Source organism: Trichechus manatus, unplaced genomic scaffold (assembly GCF_000243295.1).
Source record: "Trichechus manatus latirostris isolate Lorelei unplaced genomic scaffold, TriManLat1.0 scaffold00010, whole genome shotgun sequence".
In the NCBI taxonomy this organism is placed as follows: Eukaryota; Metazoa; Chordata; class Mammalia; order Sirenia; family Trichechidae; genus Trichechus; species Trichechus manatus.
In genome coordinates this window covers 22,823,250-22,843,251 of record NW_004443946.1, presented here as the reverse complement: position 1 = coordinate 22,843,251, position 20,002 = coordinate 22,823,250, and the positions used below count along the sequence as shown (strand labels likewise).

Sequence of the window (20,002 nt, the reverse complement as noted above, 5' to 3'; positions counted from 1 at the left end):
GTAGGATTGTTAGTTTCCTTTGTAGTTACCTTAATATTTACCCGTATTTTTCTAAGTTTATAGCAGTCTTTTATTTGTTTATATCACCTTGGCTTCCTCTCCATATGAAAAATCTATGTCTGCCTTTTTCAAGTCCCTCTTTCTTGTTTTAATGTTGTCATGTTTTACGTATTAGTATGTTTGTTTCCCTATTTTCAGTGTTTTAGCTTTGGTGTATTTTTGTGACTTCCCTCTCTTAGTCGATATCTGGTTGCTCTGTCCTGTGCTGTACTCTTGCATTGTTATCTGCTGTTATTGATTTTCTAACCAGAGGTCTCCCTTTAGTATTTCTTGTAATTTTGGTTTGGTTTTTGCAAATTCCCCAAACTTCTGTTTATCTGGAAGTGCCCTAATTTGGCCATCATATTTGAGAGACAGTTTTGCTGGATATATAATTTTTGGCTGGCAGTTTTTTTCCTTCAAGGCTTTATATATGTCATCCCATTGCCTTCTTGCCTGCATGATTTCTGCTGAGTAGTCTGAGCTTATTCTTATTGACTGTCCTTTGTAGATGACTTTTCTTTTATCCCTAGCTGGTCTTAAAATTCTGTCTTTATTTTTGGTTTTGGCAAGTTTGATTGTAATATGTCTTGATGACTTTCTTTTGGGATCCACCTTATGTGGGGTTTGATGAGCATCTTGCATAGATGTCTTCTCATCTTTCATGATATCAGGGATGTTTTCTGTCAACAAATCTTTAACAATTCTCTCTATATTTTCTCTTATCCCCCCGCCCCCCTGTTGTGCTACTCCAATCACTCGCAGGTTATTTCTCTTGATAGAGTCCCACGTAACTCCTAGAGTTTCTTCATTTTTTAAAAGTCTTTTATCTGATTTTTCCTAAAATAAGTTGTTGTCAAGGGCTTTATCTTCATTGTCACTAATTCTGACTTCCGCTGCCTCAGTTCTGCTCCTATGACTTTCTATTGAGTTGTCTAATTCTGAAATTTTATTGTTAATCTTCTGGATTTCTGATTACTGTCTCTCTATGGATTCTTGCAGCCTATTAAATTTCTTATTATGCTCTTGAATAGCCTTTTTAAGTTCCACTAATTCTTTGTCTGTATGTTCTTTGGTTGTCTTTGCGTTTTGATGAATTCCCTTCCTAATTTCTTGAAGAGTTCTGTATATTAATCTTTTGTATTCTGCCCTGGTAATTCCAAGAAATTCTCTTCCTCCATAAAATTTATTGATTCTTTATTTTTGGAGCTTGCTGAAGCCATCATGGGCTGCCTGTTTATGTGATTTGATATTGACTTTTGTCTCCGAGCCATCAATAAGTTATTATAATTTTATTTTATATTTGTTTACTGGGTCCTAGCTTCTTGTTTTGTTTTGTTTTCATATGCCCAGATAGGCTGCTCATATGCACTATAGTTTGATTATTGGCACCTTTGAAGCTCTAATGTCCTGTTATCAGGTAGTTAGGTCTGTTACTAAGTATGTGTGGCCAGAAGTCCGTTAAATTTTACTGTATGGATTCAGCTCAGGTGTCCAGGCAGTCGGTCACCAGGTGTATGGTGCAGGCTCTCACCTACAGTCTTAGAGAGGCGTAGGTGATTTTTGTAGGCACAGGTATCTGGCTGCAGTAGTGGGTCACAGGATGAGCAAGGCAGGGGGCTGATGGCTGCCCCTGAGTGTCTGTAAGGAAAGTGTGTCCCTGTTCCCTAGAGCGAGCAGGTAGGTGAGTTTTGCAGCCAGACTATGAGCACCCTACTCTGTTGGCTGTCAGGACTGGGGGGCACCACTTATTCTTGGACCCCTGTAGCAGGTGGGTAGGTGGCATGGGTGGAGCCACCAGTCCTCCAGCCTGTTATGCAGACAGGTAAGGCGCCTGCTTAAAGGGCAGAGCAGTGTCAAACGTCACAAACCTGCCACTTCACAGCTGAAACAGTTGAAGTTAGACTTTAGGTATTTACCCTGTTGTACTGTGGTAGTGAGGGCTTATGAGATGGGCCCACACAAGTCTACGTAGGGGTGGAAGGCACTCAAAGTCTGCGGAGCCCTTATGCCTGTGCCTAGGCAAAGGAGCTGTACCAACCCTGAGGTCCTGGCTTGGGGGGCCGGTAGCTTATTTTTTCCTTGTTTGTTAATTTGTTCCCTTTCCAAAGCCAGGAGAATGGTTCAGGGCACCTTATGGAATCTACTTCTGGCCCAGGGGACTCACAGATCGCTGAAGCCAGCTAGGACAGGTGCAGAGAGGGGAGGGAGGAGGTAAATGGGAGAGAGGTTTTTCCCAAATGAGTTTTTTTTGTTTTTTAAATTCCTGCAGTAGACCACATGCAAACACTTATCTTTAGCCACTTGAATGCTGCTTTTCACTGGTTTGGAGTGTCCAGGTAGACTGCTGCCTGATCTCTCAATGTGGAAAGTGCCCCCGGTTTAGCAAGCAAGCGTGCAGCTCTGTTTGCCAGCTTCACTGCACACCCTGAGCTGATCTGGGCTGAAGGGCTGAGGCTCCCGCCGGGTCAGGTCAGACAGTTCCTCAGTGCTTCTGAACCGTGTCTTTCTCCCCCCATCACTTAGTCCAGTTCCTCGACTTTGCCTTGTTCAGGGCTCCTAGATATTCATACACAATCAATTCACTTGTTTTTTCAGGTCTTTGTTGTAAGAGGGACATAGGAGGCCGTCTGACTACTCTGCCATGTTGGCCCCACTTCCTCGGTTTCATTCTTGAGTAAACTGAAGCCCATAGAGCGGTGTCAGAGCCAGATTTTAACCTAAGTCTGGATGATTACAAAGCTTGCATTTTTTCACTGCGGCATGACCCTACGCTAGATCATTAGGACCACGTTTAATTACTTAACTATACCTGTACAACTTCAGGCATCTCCATGTTTTAGCTTCCTACTTGTGAACTGGCTTATTTCTTCCAGGGTTGTTGTGATGGGTTTAATAAAGAAATGCATAAATACCTACTTACCTTCTTAGCAGTGAATTGCTGGGTCATATAGTAATTCTATATTTAGCTTTTCGAGGAACTGTCAGACTATTTTCCAAAGCAGCCGCACTATTTTACATTCCCACTAGCAGTGTAGGAGGCTTCCAGTTTCTCCTTATCCTCGCCAACAGTTGTTACCCATCTTTTTTTATTAAGCCTCTCCTATTGGCTGCGAGGAGCCCTGATGGTGCAGTGGTTAAGCATTGGGCTGCTAACAAAAGGTCAGCAGATCGAATCCACCAGCCGCTCTTTGGAAACTCTGTAGGGCAGTTCTACTCTGTCTTATAGGGTCGCTATGAGTCAGAGTCGACTCGACGGCAGCGGGTTTGGTTTTTGGTTTATTGGCTGTGAAATGGTACATCATTGTGATTTTGAATTCCATTTCCCTAATGATTAAAGGAGCCCTGGTGGCACAACGGTTAAGCGCTTGGCTGCTAACCAGAATGTCAGCGGTTGGAACCCATCAGCTGCTCCAGGGAGAAAGATGTGGCAGTCTGCTTCCTGTAAAGTACAGCTTTGGAAATGCTAGGAGGCAGTTCTTCTCTGTCCTATAGGGTTGCTATGAGTCCCAGTCGACTCCAAGGCAGTGGTGTTTGTTTGTTTTCAAATGACTAGCGATGTTGAGCATCGTGTTAGGTGCTTTTGAGTAGATTCAAATTTATATTAACCCCATGTGACAGACTTGAGCTGACCCATAAATTTTTCTTGGCTGTAATCTTTAGGGAAGCGGATTGCCAGGTTTTTGCCAACCTTTTAGTTAGTAGCCAAGTGCTTATTATATGTTTATTGGCCACGTATATATCTTCGTTGGGGGAAATGTCAGTTCAGATCTTTTGCCCTTTTTGTAACTGGGCTATTTGTCTTTTTATTGGACAGATATTTCCTTAAACACCTGGAACCAGTAAGTCTCCCAGTCTTTGCCAGAGGCTCTGTGTGCTTGTTCACACTTTCAGCGCAACCAGGCAGTTTACAACTCTGTCTTGGCTTTCACCTCTAGCTTGTGCACAGCCTCAAGATTAGGTGTAGGTGAAAGTTCATGGCCTTCTCAGGTCTTCCCTGAGCATGCACACTGCTCTGGGCATGCACACAGTTCTGTGCATAGCCATCGCCTTCTAGGTTCCCAGGAATATGGCCAAGCTTTTCAGAATCCTCGATGGACATCTTATTCGCCATATTTTCCTTATAAGCTTTTTGGTTAGCCTATTGTTTGCCCTAGTTAACATGCTGGGCTGTTAACTAAAAGTTTAGAGGTTCCAGTCCACTTAAAGGCACTGTGGAAGAAAGGCCTGGTGATCTACTTCTCCAGTATCAACTATTGAAAACCATAAAGAGCAGAGTTCTACTGTCACACATGGGGTTGCCATGAGTCGAATCAACTGGACAGCAACTGGTTTTGGTTTATTGTTTGTCAAAACTGCTGTCCACCACCTGAGGCAGCCAAGATGCTAAACAATTGCCTCTGATTTTTTTTCAACAAATGCCTCCAGGGGAAAGTGGTCACACTGGTTAAGCACCAAGTCAGATCAACTGAAGGCAGCATTGCCAGTGGGGTCCTCCAGGGAACAGGTCAAATAATGACAATTCGCTGAGAATGGGGTTTTAAGGAGCTTCAATCCCATTCTGCTCCTTCCAGTGGCTTTTCAACATGATCGCAGGCTATTGACTTTCAGTACTATTACAGAGCTGGGGGGCATAGTGGGAATAGGGGAAGTTAAAATGCTACAAAGCTCACTGTTCTTACTGAGATTCAGTTTTTTTGTTTTTGTTTTGTTTTGAGTAAGTGCTCCCCAGATTGCTGCAAGCCTTTGTTTAATATCCAGAGTTCTGAAAAAGTTGATTCTGACAATTTTTTTACCAGTGTTTTCAGAGCTTTTACGGAGGAGATGATTTTTGGAGATCCTTACTTGCTGTCTGATAGACATAACTCTGTTTTTTTTTAATATATATGCTTTATTTTTTGTGGTCGAGAATATACCCAGCAAAACATATACCAATTCAACAGTTTCTGCATGTATAATTCAGTGACATTGATTACGTTGTTTGAGTTGTGCAACCATTCTCACCCTCCTTCTCTGAGTTGTTCCTCCCCTGTTAACATAAACTCACTGCCCTGAAGCTTTCTATCTTTTGAGTTGCTGTTATCAATTCGATCCCATATAAATAGATCTTAAAAGAGCAGAATGCTCAAGGCGGACATTCTTTACTAGTTAAGCTAAACTATTGTTTGGTTTTAAGAAGACTTTAGGGAGTGTTTTTGGTTTAAGGTTTAATTATTATCTCAGAGCAATAGTTTCAGGGGTTCATCCAGTTCCCTTGGCTCCAGAAAGTCTGGAGTCTGTGAAAATTTGAAATTCTGTTGTGCATTCTTCCCTTTTGATCAGAATTCTTCTACAGGATATTTGATCAAAATGTTTGATAATGGTAGCTGGGCAGCATCCAGTTCTTCCTCTGCAAAGGAGACAGTTATTCATGGAGGCAATTAGGCACTCATTCTATTTCCTTCTCCTATCCCTGCTGTCCTTCTTCCTCTGTTGCTCCAGATGAATAGAGACCAGTTGTTGTGTCTCGGGTGACCGTTTGCAAGCTTTTAAGATCCCAGACTACACAGTGAACTAGGAGGTAGAACAGAAGCACTAAATACATTATTAGGCCAGTTAACTGGGATGTCCCATGAAACCATTACCCTAAATCCCCAAACCAAGGAACCAAATCCCATGAGGTGTTTGGTTGTACATAAGCAGCCTCAGGTTTTTTTTTTTGTCATTTTTGTAATTATGTTGGTTTTTTTTTAATATCTTCTATTTCTTTGGTGAGATTTTCTAATTTTTCGTTTGTTTCAAGAACATTGCTCATTGCAGTTGCGTTTTGGGGCATTTTTTATGATGGCTGCTTTAAAATCTTTGTCAGATAATTCTAACATCTGATTTACCTCCATGTAAGCATCTGTTGATAGTCTTTTTAAAATTCTAATTCTGTTATTTTCCTGGTTCTTGTTGTGACAAGTGAATTTTTACTGTGTTTTAGACACTCTGGATATTATGTTAGGAAACTCTGTATCCTATTTAAAACTGCTTCTTTAACAGCCAGTCACCACGTTTAGGTTGAGCATGTAGCTCATAGCCTACTTTTTTTGGCTCTCTTCCCAATGATAATTTAGGTTCCAGAGCCGTTACAGTGCTAATCTGGTCGGATTTGTTCACCTGTTGTTACTGGGGCTCCTGCTCCATCACTGCTAGGGGTGGAATGCACTTCCCTAGGCTTCTCAATGCAGCCTGCTGGAGGATGGCAGAAACTGGGCCTGCAGGGTGGACAGCAGTTCCCTGTCCTGTTCTCCAGGATGCCCAGTGCTGGCGGGGCGCTCACTTGATCCCTCTTCGCTTCTTTTTGCACATGTTGTTGCACATGTTGCACCCTGTATTTGGCATGTTTTCCCTCTTAATCCTTTACTAATTGTTCTTCATCTTCATGATCTAAGTTTAAGTTGTAGGTCTTCTGGGAAGTCTGTCTTACCGCCTGTTCTCTAGGTTAGTGTCACTCTTAGATCCTCCCATGGCTCTGCTTCCCTGAATCATGTCACACAGTGCACTATTTTGTAATTGTCTGTTTAACTAATTTCTTCAAGATTATTATATTAAATTATGCCTGCCTTCTTCTAGATTATGAGTGCTTTACAGGCCATTACACTGTCTTCTTTATATTCATACTTAATTGTGCTAATAAGGAACCTGTACATAGATCAAGAGGCCGTCATTTGAATAGAACAAGGGGATATTGTGTGGGTTTAAAGTCAGGAAAAGTGTACATCAAGGTTGTATCCTTTCACCATACTTCTTCAGTCTATATGCTGAGCAGATAATTTGAGAAGCTGGACTAATAAGAAGAAGAACAGGGCATCAGGATTGGAGGAAGACTCATTAACAGCCTCTCATCTGCATTATGCAGATGATACAACATTGCTTGCTGAAAGTGAAGAGGACTTGAAGCATTACTGATGAAGATCAAAGGCCACAGCCTTCGTTATGGATTACACCTCAACATAAAGAAAACAAAGATCTTTACAAATGGACCAATAAGCAACATCATGAAAATGGAGAAAAGATTGAAGTTGTCAAGGATTTCACTTTACTTGGATCCACAATCAACACCCATGGAAGCAGCAGCCAAGAAATCAAAAGACGCATTGCATTGGGCGAATCTGCTGCAAAAGATTTCTTTAAAGTGTTGAAAAGCAAAGATGGCACCTTGAAGACTAAGGTGCACCTGACCCAAGCCATGATGTTTTCAGTCACCTCATATGCATATGAAAGCTGAACAATGAATAAGGAGGACCAAAGAAAAATTGACGCCTTTGAATTGTGGTGTTGGTGAAGAATATTGAATATATAGACTGCCGAAAGAATGAACGAGTCTGTCTTGAAAGAAGTACAACCAGAATGCCCATTAGAAGCAAGGATGGCGAGACTATGTCTCACATACTTTGGACATAGTATCAGGAAGGATCAGTCCCTGGAGAAGGCCCTCATGCTTTGTGTGATGGTTAAGATTATGTGTCAACTTGGCTAGGCCAAGATTCTCAGTGTTTATATGTGATCACTCCCATGATTGAATATGCTGTGAGTAGCCAGTCAGATGAAAGGGAGTTTCCTTAGGGTGTGGCCTGCATCTGAATATAAGCACACGTTCTGGCTTTTTGCTCACTCTGGATCCTGCGGCTGCTTCCTGTCGTCTTGCCTCTGGTTCTTGGGACTTGAGCTGTCAGCTTATCTGCCGAACTTGGAATTCGTCAACCTTCACAGCCTGTGAGCAGGAGCCCTGCTCTCTGACCTGCCGATCTTGGGCTCGCCAGCTTCTGCGGCTGTGTGAATTGGGAGAGGCCTCTATCCTGATTCATGAACTTGGGACGTTCTAGCCTCTACAATCACGTGAGCTGTTTCCTTGATATAAATCTCTCTCTATATATATTTATATGCTTTACTGGTTTTGCTTCTCTAGAGAACCCACCCTAAGACACTTGGTGAAGTAGAGGGTCAGCAAAAAAGAGGAAGACCCCCAATGAGATGGATTGACACAGTGGCTGCAACAATAGGCCCAAGCATAACAACAATTGTGAGGATGGCACAAGACCGGGTAGTGTTTTGTTCTGTTGTACATAGGGTCGCTGTGAGTTGGAACCAACTTGCTGGCACCTAACAACAACAGCATCTACCTTAAAGGGAAGTTATAAAGATTTAAGATCACAACTCTGCAGCTTTTTGTGTTTCACAAGCACTGCGATACTTTTCAATGCAAACTATTCCAGCAAGTTTAAAACATTTCACTCTTCAAAGAAATTCTAGAACCCTTGTAATAAGAAGTTACTGGGAGTAGCTTTCATCAACTAAAGGGCAGTTTTGTTAAATAGTGCTGACACCACTTCTGCAGAAGAGGAGTGTCAGCTCACATCGCCTCATTATAGCTCACTGCTGCAGGTAGAGGTGGAAGTTCAGTTCCCTGCTGAGACCCCATTGACACTACCCCAGCAGTGGAGTGCCAGCTAACACTGTCTTGCATTGCTTCATTTTGCCTCTTCGTTGTTGGATGGAGTGGGAATGTGCTTCCCTCTTGGCCCTGCTGACACCACCCCTGCAAAAGTGGTGCACTAACTCACTCCAGCTTGTTGCCACTATGTAGGGCTAGAAGTTCAGCTCTCCACCCAGCCATGCTGATACAATGGGGTGAGGGGCAGTTTTTCCTTTAGTGTTTGGCTGGAGTAGGGTGGGTATTGTCAAAAAGGTTTTCTGTTCTGCTAGGCTGCCCTGCACCTGGTCCTTTGGATATAGGCAGTAGGCTTTGCTTGGGCCTTTTTTTTTTTTGTCTGTATCTGTTGGCAGTCCCAGGTTGCAGGCTTCTCCAGCACCCTCTCTGGGATATATGGGAGGCAAAAAGGAAAGCCAGGAAAATTGCTGCCATGTTTTCTCAAGTCTTGAGGTTCCTAGCCAGTCTTCCTTCTTTCTATCTTCCACAGTCTTCCTGTGTTTTTTTGTTGTATTATGTCCAGGGATTTTAGTTGTGAGCAGGAGAATTTGCATGGAACAAGGCTACTTTATCTTGGCTGGAACCAGAAGTTCTTTTGCTGTGCTTTTTCCTTTCCAATTGGTATACCTTTTGTTTCTTTTTCTTATTATATTGTATAAGACCTCCAGTTTCGTGCTGAATAGAAGTGGTGATGGTGGACATTCTTATTCATGATTTCCAGCAGGAAAGCTTTAATAATTCATTGTTAAGGTTTATATTTGTTGTACTTTTTTTTAAGGATTTTTACATCTGTATTCTTCAGAAAAACTGGTCTGTGATTTTCCTTTCTTATAATGCCCTTGTTAGGTTTGTGGTCAACTTTATGATGGCCTGATAAGCTAAATTGGAAAGTGTTCCTTCTTTTTTTAGTCTTTTAAAAAATTTGTGAAAGACCAAGGTCTTTCATTCTAATTGTTTAGAAGAATTCACCAGTGAAGCCATATGAGTTTGACATTTTCTTTGTTGGACTTTGTTTTTAATTATGAATTCAATTTATTTAATTATGTAAGACCATCCAGATGTTTTTCTTCTTGTGTCAGTTTTGGCAGGTTAATTTTTACTAGGAATAATATTTTTCTTAATATATCTTTTTCTTTTCCCATTTCTGTAGAATGGGTAATGATATTCCCTTTGTATTTCTTTTATTGGTAATATATTTTCTCTTTTTGTCTTTTTCTCTTTAAGAATCAACTTTTGGCTTTGTTGATATTCTCTGAATTGTACATTTTTTTTAGTTCTTAGTTTTCTTTTGATCACTATTATATTCTTCTGTTTCCTTTTGGTTTAATTTACTGTTATTTTCTATCATTTTGAGATTAATGCTTAGATTTATTTGTATTTTTAATATTTCTCCTTAAGCTTTCTAGTGTGAAGGTTGTAGATAACATAGAAAGGCCAACTACTGTATAGTAGCCTGTGCCTCATACCAGTGATGCCATAAAGAATGTTTTAAGTAGGTGTCATGGATTGACTTGTGGCCCCAAAAAATATCTGTCAACTTGTCTAGTCATGATTCCCAGTATTGTATGATTGTCTTCCATTTTGTAATTGATGTGATTTCCCTATGTGTTGTATATTCTGTCACTATGATGTAATAAGATGGATTAGCGGCAGTTATATTGATGAGATATACAAGATTAGATAGTGTCTTAGGCCAATCTCTTTTGAGGTATAAAAGAGAGAAGTGAGCAGAGAGACATGGGGACCTCATACCACCAAGAAAGCAGGGCCGGGAGCAAAGCGCGTCCTTTGGGCCTGAGGTTCCTGCGCTGAGATGCTCCCAGACCAAGGGAAGACTGAGACAAGGACCTTCCTCCAGAGCCGACAGAGAGAGAAGGCCTTCCCCCAGAGCCGACAGAGAGAGAAGGCCTTCCCCTGGAGATGAAGCCCTGAATTTGGACTTGTGGCGTACTAGACTGTGAGAGAATATACTTCTCTGTGTTAAAGCCATCCACTTATGATATTTGTGTTATAGCAGCACTAGATGACTAAGACAGTAGGTGGGGGAAAAAAAAAAGGATACTTTGTCCCACTCTGAGGTTGCATAAACCATAGTTTTCTCCATTAGTCGAAGACAAGTTGATAGGTTTGGTCTGTGTAGCTTTTTTTAAAAATAGTTCTGTTAAAGATTTTTATTTCATAAAGAAAATTTATATTTAGAATTACTAAGTAGGATTTGTATGCTGTTATTAAGGACTTTGTATAAGTTTTACACTGAATGCAATGGGAGCCATTGTAGGGTTTTGAGGAGGAAGGATATGATCTTACTTACACTTTAAAAAGATCCCCTGGAGTCCAATTAACAGTCTTTTGCAGTAAACCAGATGATAAATTATGCTGTCTGGAACCAGGGTGGTAGAAGTGGAGAGAGGAGAAAATAGAAGCAATAGAATTTGCTGTTGAATGAATTTGATGTGGGGTATAAGAAAGAGAAGAGTAAAAGATGAGTACAAGCTTTGTTTGTAAGCAACTGGAAACATGAAGTTGCTATCAAATGAGATCGGAAAGGCTACAGGACAGGCAGGCTTGAGGAAGGGATATCAAGAGTTCAATGATGGACCTGTTGTATTTGAGATGGAGCTTAAGCTGGGAGTATTAATTTGTGAGTAATCAGCGTATAAATGTTTTTAAAGGCATAGGTTTGATTGAGGTCACAAAAGAAGTAAATGTATATAAAGAGGAAGATCAAGCATTGTTTCCTGGGGCACTCCAAAATCAGAGGATAGAGGCTTTCCGGAGGAACCAATAAAGGAGACTAAGAAGGAATGACTTTCTGAGGTAGAAGAAAAACCAGGTGTAAGGGAAGAGGATCAACAGTGGCAAATTTTACTCATCAAATAAGATGACAGTAGAGAATTAACCATTGGATTCAGTAACGTGGGTGCCACTGATGGTTGGAATGGGTTTAAGAGAGATTGGGAGGAACAATGAGTATAGACAACTCATTTGAGAAATTTTACTGCAAAATAGTACAAAGAAATAGGATAGTAGCTGATGGGGAAGTAGGATCTAGAGAAGTCTGTTGGTTTGTTAAACTGGAGAAATAATAGTACTTTTTATGATGAGTCATGCAGTGATGAGTAAGAACTTGATGTCACAGGAAAGAGGAGAGAATTTATGAAGCGGTGGTGTTCTTCAGAAGGTCAAATGAAATGGGATCTAATGCACAGATGTTTCTCAGAGACAGTATATACTGGGAAACAGACTGATTGTACATATATACATGTTTGCATCTACTCTGAAAAGATGATTGGTAACTCACCAGGAGAAACGGACCTAGAGGACTTTGTAGAATCTGTCTCTGGGGTGTTTAGAGAAGTAATCTCTAAATTTTGCCATTCTTTTGTTTGATTGTTTCCTTTTTTGTTTCAGATGCTGATTGTTGGAGGTTCTTTTGGTCTTCGTGAGTTTTCACAAATCCGATATGATGCTGTGAAGATTAAAGTAAGAACTAAAATCGGAGTTTGACATGTGTCTATATATGTGTGTCCTCGTTTAGGGGAAGTGTATACTCAGTATACTAAGCAGTCAGAGTTTTGTGTTACTTTTCAAGGCTGTTTGGGCTTTTCCTGTTCTTTAAAATAACACTAACGATGACATAGAAGTGAATCGTGGAGTGTGAAGAATTAGTAATCTTACTCCTTAGTCACTGGAAAATTTGTAATATGGTTAGATTTCTTCCACAAAATATACTCTGGTGCAGTTTTTAGGATTTGTTGTTGTTGGTAGGTGCCATTGAGTCGCTTTCGACTCATAGCAACCCTAACAGAACAAAATGCCGCCCACTCCTGCGCCATCCTCATAATCATTGCTATGTTTGAACCTGTTGTTGCAGCCACTGTGTAAATCCATCTCATTGAGAGTCTTCCTCTTTTTCGCTGACCCTCTACTTTACCAAGCATGACATCCTTCTCTAGGGACTGATCCCTCCTGATAACATGTCTAAAAGTATATGAGACGACATCTCGCCGTCCTCGCTTCTAAGGAGCATTCTGGTTGTACTTCTTCCAGGACAGATTTGTTCGTTCTTCTGGCAGTCCCTGGTATATTCAGTATTCTTTGCCAGCACCATAATTCAAATGCATCAATTCTTTTTCGGTCTTCTCTATTCATTGTCCAGCTTTCACATGCATATGAGGTGATTTTAGGATTTAGAAGCGACTAAAGAACCACTACCCATCTGTCAGTTTGTTGTACTCTGGTGGCTGTTTGTTGCTGTGATGCTGGAAGCTATGCCACTGGTATTTCAAATACCAGCAGGGTCACCCATGATAGTCGGGTTTCAGCAGAGCTTCCAGACTAAGACCGACTAAGAAAAAAGGTCTGGTGATCTACTTCTGAAAATTAGCCTATGAAAACCTTGTGGATCACAACAGAAGATTGTCTGACATAGTCCTGGAAGATGAGCCCCCTAGATTGGAAGGCACTTCAGGATAGCCTCAACAATGAACTCAAATATACTAATATTCATGAAGATTGCACAGGACCAGGTAATATTTCATTTTGTTATACAGAAGGTTGCCATGAGTTAGAGCCAACTCTACAGCAGCTAAAAACAACATATTTTGATAGTGTTTACTTTGTGGTAAAACTATATTAGTTCCTTTATATACATTATTGTCTTTATTTTACAGATGAGGAAAATGAGGTTCAGAGAGCTTAAGTAACTTGACTAAGGTCACATGGCTGTTTAGTGGTAGAATTAGGGTTCTCACCCTCTGTTATTAAAAAATTGCTTTCAAATTCAGGCCAAGTGATACATAAGAACTCTTTGGTTCATTCATTCAGAAGTACGTAGTTTTTGTTTGTGGCACATATGTGACATTTGAGTTTTTTCCAAGTTGCATGTGTATTTCATTAGCAGACCACAGTAATATTGGTGGGAAAGTAAAGAGTACTAAAGTCCTATTTAGTTTTCTTAGTTAATTTTATGGTTTTGAGTGAAATGCCAGCTTCAGCTAAAGACTGTAGGTATTTGGGTAAATATTAAATTTTAAAAGAATATGTAGTTTAAGGGAATAGAGCAATTAATTATCAACTGTGTTTAAAGGTTTCTGTTAGCATCCCAATTACTTTATCAAGCAGTTTTTTCCCTTTTCTTTTAAGATGAAAGTTATAGTAATCTGACTTTTGGAAGTGGGAAGACATATGCGTATTTGAAAAATGGTTGAGAATTTTTCATGTGTTAATCAATGTATTAGGCCCTACAGATAAAGATTCAAGAAACTGGTCCTTACAAAGCTTATAGCATAATCGAGGCCAGAGACATCTAATATAAAAATGTACCCAAACATATCTATGCCCAATAAAATGCAATATTAGAATTATACATAAAACATTACTGGAACTACAAGGAGAGGCAAACAGTTGAGACTTGGCAAAGAGGAATTAGGGAAGCTTTGCTAGAGGGATCAACCCTTGAATTAAAGCTTTAAGACTGAGTAGGAGTTAGCTAAATGGTGGAAGTGATTTAACTCCTATAAGGTAGAGGGAGCATTGTGCATATGGTCAGATTTTCATTTTAGAAGCATCTCTCTGGTAAAATGGAATATAGGATGGAAGGGAAGGGCAGAGCAAGATAGGAGGGAAGATATTGTTTAGACTGGAGGTAAAGAGACCTGTTAGAAGGCTATGGCAGTAGTGTAGGTGAATAATAATAGAACCTGAAATAAAACATTTACAGTGAAGACAGAGAAATGATGGGCTCCAGAAAAAAATTTTAGCAGCAAATTGATAGTATTTGATGACTAATGTGATGTGTGTAATAAAACAATATGGATAAATGTAGGCTGACTCTAGGCTTTTAGTTTTGAGAACGGGATAGATGGTGGTGCTAATCACTGAAAAATACAGGATTAGTTTCACCTTTCTTGGAATGGGGACAAATACAGATCTCTTCTAGTCAGTTGGCCAGGTAGCCGTCTTCAAATTTCTTGGCATAGATGAGTGAGCACCTCCAGCGCTGCATCTCATTTAGTATTCCATCAGTTCCCTGGAGCCTTGTTTTTCGCCATTTCCTTCAGTGCAGCTTGGACTTCTTCCTTCAATACCATCTGTTCTTGATCATATGCTACCTCCTGAAATGGTTGAACATCGACCAGTTCTTTTTGGTACAGTGACTCTGTGTATTCTTTCCTTTGATGCTTCCTGTGTTGTTCAATATTTTGCCCATAGAATCCTTCAGAATTACAACTTGAGGCTTGAAATTTTTCTTCAGTTCTTTCAGCCTGAGAAATGCCAAGCGTGTTCTTCCCTTTGGTTTTCTAACTCCAGGTCTTTGCACATTTCATCATAATACTTTACTTTGTCTTCTGGAGCCACCCTTTGAAATCTTCTATTCAGATCTTTCACTTGATCATTTCTTCCATTCATTTTAGTTACTCTCCATTCAAGAGCAAGTTTCAGAGTCTTTTCTGACATCCATGTTGTCTTTTCTTTCTTTCATGTCTTTGTGTGTGTGTGTATGTGTGTGTGTGTATTTTAGGTGAACGTTTATAGCTTAAGTTAATTGGACTCTAGAGGCAGAGAACCAGTGTTCAAAGCAAGCTTTGCCGCTTTGACAAGTTATTCACACTCCCTGTGTCCACTTTTCCTTACTTGTGAAAATAGAGATAATAATAATAATACCTATCTCATGTGGTTGTGAGGATTAAATGAAATAATCTGTCAAAATTTCTGGCACATAACAAGTGCTTAGTAAATGTTAGCTGCTGTTGGTTATAGTAGTGGCGGTAGTAGTATATTATCATTATGCGATTGGAGTAGATGGAGATTTTACCATGTATTTATAATCTGCCATACTATCCTAGACATTTCTCCTCTAACTTTTAAAATTGAAAATTGAGTCTAACAGATTTAAATAACTTACTTGGCTCCTCTTTCTTTTCTATAGATTGATCCTGAACTGGAAAAAAAGCTGAAAATGAATAAAGTATCATTGGAGTCAGAGTATGAGGTGCAGTATGTCTATACCATCTCTTTTGTAACAAGCTTTCTAGTCAGTGACTGGATCTGTCTGCCTGAGATAAACTTACTACCACTGCCAAAAAAAAATTACCTTGAATAGATCATATAGGGACAACCAGGTAGTCACTTGAAAAGGAAATAAAGATGGATCCATACTTTGTATACTACAAATAAATTTAGATGAATCAAAATTTAAAAATAAAAAAATGCTAGAAGTACTAGGGGACAAAATGGAGAATGTTTTTGTGTGTGGTCTTATGTCAGGAAAACATTTAAATATGATACAAAATCTAGAAACCATAGAAGTAAAGACATAAAAATTCATACATAAAAATTCAAAAGTTCAGCCTAGAAAAAAATACTGTACATGAAGCCACAAGTTAAATGAGATCATAAAAAATATTCTGTATCTTATCACAATGAATTAATTCATTTAAATGTAAAAAGAGCATGTACAAATCAATATGAAAAAGTTCAACATGGTTGGTAGGAACATGGGCAAAGCATGTCAAGAGTTCAGATAAAAAGGAATACACAAATGATTCTTAAACACATGAAGAGATGCTCAACTTATTATAATAGTAATGTTAGTTAAAATTATATTGTGCCATTTTCTGTCCATTTAATTAGCAAAAATAAAAGAGTTTAATAGAACACTGTATTATGGGGTGTAGTGAGGGAAGACATTCTCCATCTCTGATGGTTTGGTCATTTTGAGGGAAGTTTATTTTCAAGTTTTTTCTTGACTATGGATCATTGCAAATGACTTCAGACGCTAAGTACCAGGAGTTAGACCAAACTCCACAGGTTAAGGGCACAGTCCTCCACAAGTCTGCCCTCACTTCAGACACCAGCTACAAGCTCAGGAGTTCCCAGGGCCACCCTCATTTCTGACCAACTGGCTCCAAATTTTGGGGTTTCCACTACTCCCTCAGGTTCAATATTTCACTGGAACAAGTCACAGAGCTCACTGAAATTGCTATACTTATGATTATAGTTTTATTATAGCAAAAGGAGACAAATGAGAACCAGCCAAAGGGAGAGATGCATAGGGCAGGGTCTGGGAGGGTCCAGAACTCAAAGTGGCCCCAAGGACATGTCACCCTCCTGGAACATTGATGTACAGAGAATATTTTTAATCAGGGAGTGCCTTGATGTCCAGAGTTTTTAATGTGAAGCTTCATTAAGTAGGCATGGTTGAGTGTATCATTTTGCCATGTGATTGAACTTAATTTCTAGCATCCTTCTGCTCTCTGGAGGTAGGGCTGGTATCGCATGACTCAAAGCTCCAAATCTCTACTCACGTGGTTAGTCTTTCTGATGTGTCTAGCCGTCTATCCTGAGGTATCTCATTAGCCTAAACTATTTAGGAGCCCAACATGAGTTACCTCATTAGCATAATAGATGTGGTCCAAGGAACTCACCGTGAATAACAAAGATACTCCAGTCACTTAGGAAATTCCAAAGTTTTAAGAGTTAGCCCTGGTGGTGCAGTGGTTAAGAGCTCATCTGCTAACCAAAATATCAGCTGTTCAAATCCATCAGCCTCTCCTTGGAGACCCTATGGGGCAGTTCTGCTCTGTCTTACAGGGTCGCTGTGAGTCGGAATCAACTCAATAACAATGGGTTAATTAGTTTTCCCAGGAAGCTGGAACAAAGGCCAGACCTCTCCTTGGGTAAAGTTAATTCTTCACTACACAATCATATTTTCTTGTTTCTTTGTCTAGTCATTTTTGATTAAAAGGTAGACATAACACATTAAAGAAACTCTTCTGAAGAGTGTTGATTCTCATTTTTGCAGGGAGTTCAGTTATTGGCTGATCACCTTGAACTTGTGTTTACTTGTTTTTTTAAAAATATTTTATTGTTTTCGGTCGAAGTTTACCCAGCAAATTAGGTTCCCATTTGACAGTTTCTACACAAATTGTTCAGTGACATTAGTTACATTTTTCTCAGTATGTTAACATTTCTTCCAGCACTTCTTGACTCTAATATCTGTTCCATACTCCATGACACCTGGCAGCTAAATGGTAAACCTTGGGCAGTCTTGCCCAGACATGTACAGCCTAGTCTTCAGCTACTCTGCGTGTTTTGCAGAATGGAAATTTTTCTTTCACAAGGATTGGGCTACTTTTACATGAAGTTGTTCTGCCAGCCTTGCATCCAATGTAAGAATTATCTTAAATTCTCATGAGCATATATATCTGTCTTATCTGGGTCGTGCCTGTTATTTATTTATTTTTTATCGTTGTGCAGATATACACAACAAAACATTCACCAGTTCAGTTTCTACATGCACAATTCAGTGACGTTGATTACACTCTTCATGTTGTACAACCCTTATCCCTGTCTTTTTCCTAATTATCCTACCACTATTAACATAAACTCAGTGCCTCCCAAGCAAAAGCTCCCCTTTTCCCCCTCCTTCTCACCTTTGGTTATCACTGATAAGGTTTGGTTTCTGTATATTTGCTTATATGAGGTCACACAGTATTTATCTTTTTGTGATGACTTACTTCACTCAGTATGTTTTCAAGGTTCATCCATGTTGTGGCATGCATCATGACTTCATTTCTGTTTATGGCTGAATAAAATTCCTTTGTATGTATGTACCACATTTTGTTTATCTGTGCATCTATTGATGGACAATTAGGTTGTTTCCACCTTTTGGCTATTGTGAAAAGTGCTGCAGTGAATTGTTTATATAGGTTTTATTCTTTTTAAAAATATAACTTTAGATCATTGCACAGCTATACTTGAAAATACTTGAATCTCTTATACTTTAAATTACTGGAAGTTTGTTCATCCATATATTTTTAATACCCCTGATAAAACTTCAAGTGAAATTTATAGAATGGTTTCATTCACTGCTTCCCCATTATATGGTCAAAAATTGTAACTTACTACTTGTAGATGTATAAGCACTATGCCAGCAGTGATACTATGGAGGGTTTGGGAGTAGATTTTCCTTTTAGTTCTTTTAGAAATCATAGAATTTAAAAACTGAAGAAACCACATAGAGAATTTGGTCCACCTGTTTCATTATTACTTAGGAGGGAATTAAGCCCCAGATTCTAGATAAATCACTTGCCCAAGGTTATACAGTTAGTAAAAGAGCAATGCTTAGTATCCATGTGTCAAGGTAAATTTATACAATTTTTCCTGTTTCTGAATGGTATAAGCTATTGTGTTCTCTCAGCCTCCTTTTCTGTCTTATTCAATTATTTCATAATAATCAAAGCAGCATATGTAAAAGTTATTGTCAGAGTCATGGCCAGTAAAAGGGTGAAGAAACATTTATGTTCTTCCCTTTTACCCTACTTTCATTCCTGGGCTTGGGAGACACTGCAGACTAAAATGAAGGTAGGATGATCCAAACTGTAATTGAAACTAGGTCTGATTGCCTTAAATGGTTTTGCTTATAGCAGCTGTGGGAAATGTTTTTTTTTTTTCCCCCTTAAGCCCAGGCTCATTTCTTAGAGCCAGGACAGATCATCTTGGTGTCTTTTCTTACTTGTCAAGACTGTGGAGCCTCCATCTTTGTTCTTTTCCTCTCATCCTCTCATTTACTGTACCACCTGTGCTATCCTTTTTAGTCATTATGCCAGATCAGCCTTCAGATTTGGACTTTTGTTTTCCCAGCTTTTTCCCTTTCTTTGTGCTCAAAAATAAAGCATATTCATTCTTTTTCTGTTTTAGTAGTTTTATACTTTAGATATTGATGTTAGATAGGCACTAACATCAATAGCAAGCACAAAAACTTCCAAATACTAAGAAATATGACATTTCTTTAATTATTATGCTTGTTTGGCAGTTAATTTATTTGCTAAAATTGTAATTGAGAGCCCACTGGATTCTTTCAATTCACTTATTTATTCGTTTATTTGTTAATGTCCTGGTCAAAGCCACAGAGCTCCTACATTAATATGAATAATTTTTGTGGTTCTGTAGAAAATAAAGGATTCCACTTTTGATGACTGGAAGAATGTTCGAGGACCCAGGCCTTGGGAAGATCCTGACCTCCTCCAAGGACGAAATCCAGAAATCGTTAAGATTAAGACAACCTGAGTATGTTGATGCTGTTTTTTAATTAAAAATGTTATCAATTGGGCTTCCCACTATATGCTCCTATATAGTGGAAAGAAAATTCCAGAACTGCAGAACTCTGTGTATGAGTAATTTGATGGTAGACAGTCTTGATAAAAAGTCCAGTGGAGGTCTTTATACTTCCCAAGTATATTTCATTTGCAGATGAAAGTAGCAGCATTGACCACATATATTTTGCACCTCTCAATAAAAATGTAGATACTACCACTAAAGAGTGTCGTTTATTCTACTCTCCAACTGCCCACTCATATTTCTTACCTATCAGCCACTAGGGGGACATCTTGGATATTTCAGTCTGATTCCTAATGAAAATAGTGAGTCTGCATCCAAAGTCACAGTAAAATCAAGCAGTGATTTTATGTCAGACCTGTGTAGGAAAATAATGGTGATCACAGG

The 20,002-nt window shown here is 39.3% G+C and overlaps 1 protein-coding gene across 1 annotated transcript in view; it reads left to right on the top strand.

The window, feature by feature from the left end:
* Window positions 1-19,868, top strand: part of LOC105755970 (cytochrome c oxidase assembly protein COX16 homolog, mitochondrial) — a 22,829-nt gene extending 2,961 nt beyond the window's left edge. Inside the window, exons 2-4 of the mRNA XM_023726335.1 lie at window positions 11,906-11,977; window positions 15,426-15,488; window positions 19,451-19,868. Coding sequence (XP_023582103.1) covers window positions 11,906-11,977; window positions 15,426-15,488; window positions 19,451-19,567 — 252 coding nt within the window. The 3' untranslated portion in view covers window positions 19,568-19,868. The remainder of the gene's footprint in view (window positions 1-11,905; window positions 11,978-15,425; window positions 15,489-19,450) is intronic.
* The last annotated feature ends 134 nt before the right edge of the window (window positions 19,869-20,002 follow it).